General features: G+C 37.0%; 1 protein-coding gene across 1 annotated transcript; it reads right to left on the bottom strand.

Moving 5' to 3' along the window:
- LOC109836312 lies at positions 531-3353 on the bottom strand. Its single transcript, XM_020404176.1, has 6 exons — positions 2838-3353; positions 2527-2755; positions 2384-2438; positions 1899-2290; positions 929-1173; positions 531-848 (listed from the first exon to the last, which is right to left on the bottom strand). The coding sequence occupies exons 1-6, from the start codon at positions 3351-3353 to the stop codon at positions 531-533; spliced, it is 1755 nt and encodes a 584-aa protein (XP_020259765.1).

The following is a 4208-nucleotide window of genomic DNA, read 5'->3' as shown; positions in this document are numbered from 1 at the left end:
TTACACTCCGGATCAAAGCTTGGTCTTTGATCCCGAGATTCGAGCGATTGTTTCCTTGGTGAAATAATCCCTCCGGCTATTATTTCCTTAGTGAAATAATACCCGTTATACTGCGTAGATCTGTTCGGATCTAGATCGCGCGGTGGTCCACGGCAAACAACCCCGACGCAGGCAAACAACCCACGCAAGCGAGTGACCGAATAACAGGAGCTCGTGATTTGTTCGACGAAGGAGAAAAAGTTGTAATTTTTTTTTTAATTTTCTTTATTTTTGATTTTCATTGTAACCGGATCTAAAAAAAGACCGGATCTTCTGTAACCGAAAAACTGGTATTCAAGATAGCAGTGGAATCAATGAAGAAAGCAACGATTTTCCGAGCGAACACAGCCAACTACTCAGTCCAGTGTATAATGTGTTGATTTCTCATTGACTGAGACATGGACTCAACAAAGGCACATAGCATTTCCTCTTCACGATTAGATGACTGAGACATGGACTCAACAAAGGCACATAGCATTTCCTCTTCACGATTAGATTTTTTGGTTTTTTTTGTTAGATGATGAAGTCATGTTGTCTTTACTCTTAGTCTTATATCTAGTGGGTTGTGGTTGGTTAACAGCACCAGAACGTGGTTGGTTGCAAGCATCAGACTGTGGTTCAGTTTCAGTCTCCTCTAGAATCTCACAATCATCATCGGGAATAAGTATGGACCTACTAGACCCAATGTTAGCGTACACGGGCCTAACAAAATCACCCTTGGCTTGATCATCACCCATGATAACTTGTAAAATTTTAAAGTAAGGAAGGGGTTTGTTTATGTACGCTTTGTACTTAGAATTAGATTTGTCCTGCAATAACAAATACTTATAAGCAGTGAATCAAATGTATTAAATTGAAGGTGACAACATAGATGTTGAATTTGTTATACCTGGGCCCAAGATTTCAAGGTTTCCTCATCCAATGTAATCATTTTACTTGTTTCATCCCACCCAGCACCACTTATATCAAGGCAAGCCTTCATGTCATTGAATTTATTCCTCAAACATTTCAAGTGGTTAATGACATGAAGGTGAGTGAAATCAGTCCTGAATTGCATGTTGATTTTCATGGCAGCCATTTTATATGCTTCAACCTTGAAGTTCTTGTCTGGCTTCATGCTATCCAATGCTAAATCTGCAAGATAAGGAATAAGCACATCATCGTGCTCTGGAAGCCAAAACTTATTAGCCACGCCTCTTGAGTTCAACCTGGCACAAGGAACTTTTTTTTATGGGCTAATCTTTTCCCTCTTTTCAATGGCGAAGTGTGCTCCGCACCATCAACGTCATGAATATCCTTTCCACCTGAATCACCAGTGTTCGGTGAAAATTGATTAGGTCCACTACTTTGAGAACTGGCTGTGGGAAACATCAAACCTTGTGGACTGCCTAACAAGCTCATGTATGACATTGGCGGCTGTGTCATCCCACCATAATTACCATCCCATGGTGGGAATGGTGAGAAAGTATGCGGAGGTGAGGTGAATAGGCATGTAGTTCATGTTAATCCCTGATGTAGGATTTGGCATTGCATTCGAATGAGAAGGCACGCTTTGTTTATCTGCCGGATTATTAGCCATACCTAACATGTTTTGTATGCATAGCCATATTAACAATAAAGAAATATAAAACAATATGGGATATGTGTGCATTTATCAAGGAATATACGAAACGACGATATTTCTCAAACAACATAACAAAAGAGCAACTAATAAAAGTAGTAATGGTTTGGTACAAGCAGAGAAACAATAAACAATATCGATGCGAACAGTATTTTAAAATTCACCAAGTTATTACATAGCCATAGGACAAATACCACACTAAGTTAAACCGCTCTCCATTGTGTTACCACCATTGTACTTTGCACAATAATCCACCCACATCGCCCAAGCAATTTGACCATTGTGTTACCACCATTGTACTTTGCACAATAATCCACCCACATCGCCCAAGCAATTTGATCTCGCAACTCCTTCCATTCATTTCTAACATCTTGATCCTCTCTTTGTGACCTACATTGAGTATAGTCCACCACATTTGAATCGTCTTCATTTGTCTCTTCCCCCGTATCTTCATCAATTTTAACATTTTCATTTAAAATATCATCATCCGGATCCTCCAAGGCAATAAAGTTGTGCAACACAGTACACGCTAGTACAATGTCCACTTGAGTGGGAAATGGATAATTCGGCTTCGCCGTAAGAATTTTAAACCGATTCTTCAGTATCCCAAATGTGCATTCAATTTTTGATCTTAAAGATGAATGCCTTAAATTGAACAACTCATTCCTATTCTTTGGTGTCCTACCGGTGTGCTCTTTTAAATGATATCAGACACCGTGATACGGGGATATGAAACCTGGCATTGTGGTGTATCCAGCATCACATAGGTAATATTTACCTACATTAATTAAACAGTATTTTAAAATCTCAAATATTGCCAAGTATTTAATATATTATTCATAATGTGCACAAGTGAGAATGAATACCATCATAAACTCGGAGCCCGTAAGGCTGTGGTCTGAACAGGGCATCTTGTAATACCCTATAATTATTTGTTGCCCCCTCCCAGCCAGCCAAGACATAAGTAAATAGTTTATTGGGGGTGCAGGCTGCTAAGATGTTTTGGGTGACCCCTTTTCGCCCTCTAAACCGTGCAACTAGGTCACTAGGTAACACCGCGTCGACGTGTGTGCCATCTATCAAACCAATGCAGTCCTATAAAAAATTATAAATTATACATAGTTAAATAAAAATAAGTTTATTTGAAAAATTGTTAAGTTGTATGTATTTAATTTACCTTAAAGTAAGGAAAATAGTTTGAGTTGTTTGCAATCTCCTCGGGAACTTCTTTTGAGGCTTGCTTCATGTACCGATCACGTAATCCATTCATTGCTTGCAAGACTTTATTGAAATACCTGCTAACTGTTTCCCCTGATCTTATGAACTCAGTTCTTATTATTCTATTTTTAGTTTTGTGCCCAACAATACTTAGAAACATAGCAAGCTGTTCTTCAACTTGAACGTTTCTTGTATCTTTTAATAAACCGTTTGCTTTCATTACTTCAACAAGTTTAAAAAAGGCCCTAGGTCTAATTCTAATATAAGATTGGCAGCTATCTTGATAGCCCTCTAGTACACGTCTGAAGTGAGCCTCTCTACAATATATTTTTCTGATCTTTTCTTGCTTCGTACAATTTGATATTCTCTTGCGCTTAGCACGCATTCTCAAAATACATGTTACCAAAGTGACCACGGTATAGACAGCTGTATTAGCACACATCCTCTTTAATTCTTCCTCATCTTCCATATCCATCTACATCCGTTTGAAAATTATCATATAGTTACAGCTTAAGATGGCTACTTATTTCTTGTCAAAATTAAGTAGATAATTGATACAGATGGCTACTTATTTCTTGTCAAAATTAAGTAGATAATTGATACAAATATTTATTTCTTCAAAAGCAATAAATTTAATTGAGTCTAAAATTATTTTAACTAATGTTGCATTCCATCTCACACAATTATCAAGAAGCAAGATAGACCCAAAACAAACAAACTATATGGTTAGATTACTAATAATTTACACACACACAAAAAAAGAAAAGAAAAGAAAAAAACAGCAATTTCAGTTATTAAAAGACTGATTTGAAACATATAAAATTAATCTCTTAAATCACTAAAATTGCGATCAACCTCTATTTCTTGGTTGTTTCAAAATTAAAATTAATTCCTCGAATCACTGGAATTACTACTAGGGCCACCTTTTTATAGGTTCTTGCAAATTAATCCTTCTAGTCTTAAAAAAATAACAAGATACGAGGGATCAACTAACAATGTTAATTATTTGAAGGTCTGATTTTAAGATATGTATGGCACCGATACAGAAAATAACCCTCCAAAAAAAATAAGACTTATAATTACCGACACTAACAAGCCACTTATCCCATTCATCACATCAAGCATGAAGAAATAAGTCTAAAAAAGAGGACAAAATTTTATACCTAGCTGTAGAGGGCGAAAAATGCCGACGTCCAAGCAAAAAACCCACCAAAGTCAAAGAAAACACCTTAGCCAACAATCCCACTTGAACCAGAACAAGTTCGAGAAGGGATCACCAAGAATCAAAGGCAAGAAACCCACCAACAAGCTCGTGGAAAACAAATCTAGG

This window comes from Asparagus officinalis, chromosome 1 (genome assembly GCF_001876935.1).
Source record: "Asparagus officinalis chromosome 1, Aspof.V1, whole genome shotgun sequence".
In the NCBI taxonomy this organism is placed as follows: domain Eukaryota; kingdom Viridiplantae; phylum Streptophyta; class Magnoliopsida; order Asparagales; family Asparagaceae; genus Asparagus; species Asparagus officinalis.
Note: the sequence above shows the minus strand (reverse complement) of the source record. Positions and strands in the feature narration are given on the sequence as shown.

What these genes read in the sequence shown, in the direction of transcription:
- LOC109836312 (XM_020404176.1), bottom strand. Translation starts at nt 3,353, where the DNA reads ATGGATATGGAAGATGAGGAAGAATTAAAGAGGATGTGTGCTAATACA. An exon ending in TGGGTGGATTATTGTGCAAA is followed by an intron (nt 1,174 to 1,898) that starts GTACAATGGTGG and finishes CTTATCTTGCAG; the next exon opens with ATTTAGCATTGGATAGCATG. An exon ending in CCTTGAAATCTTGGGCCCAG is followed by an intron (nt 849 to 928) that starts GTATAACAAATT and finishes TTGTTATTGCAG; the next exon opens with GACAAATCTAATTCTAAGTA.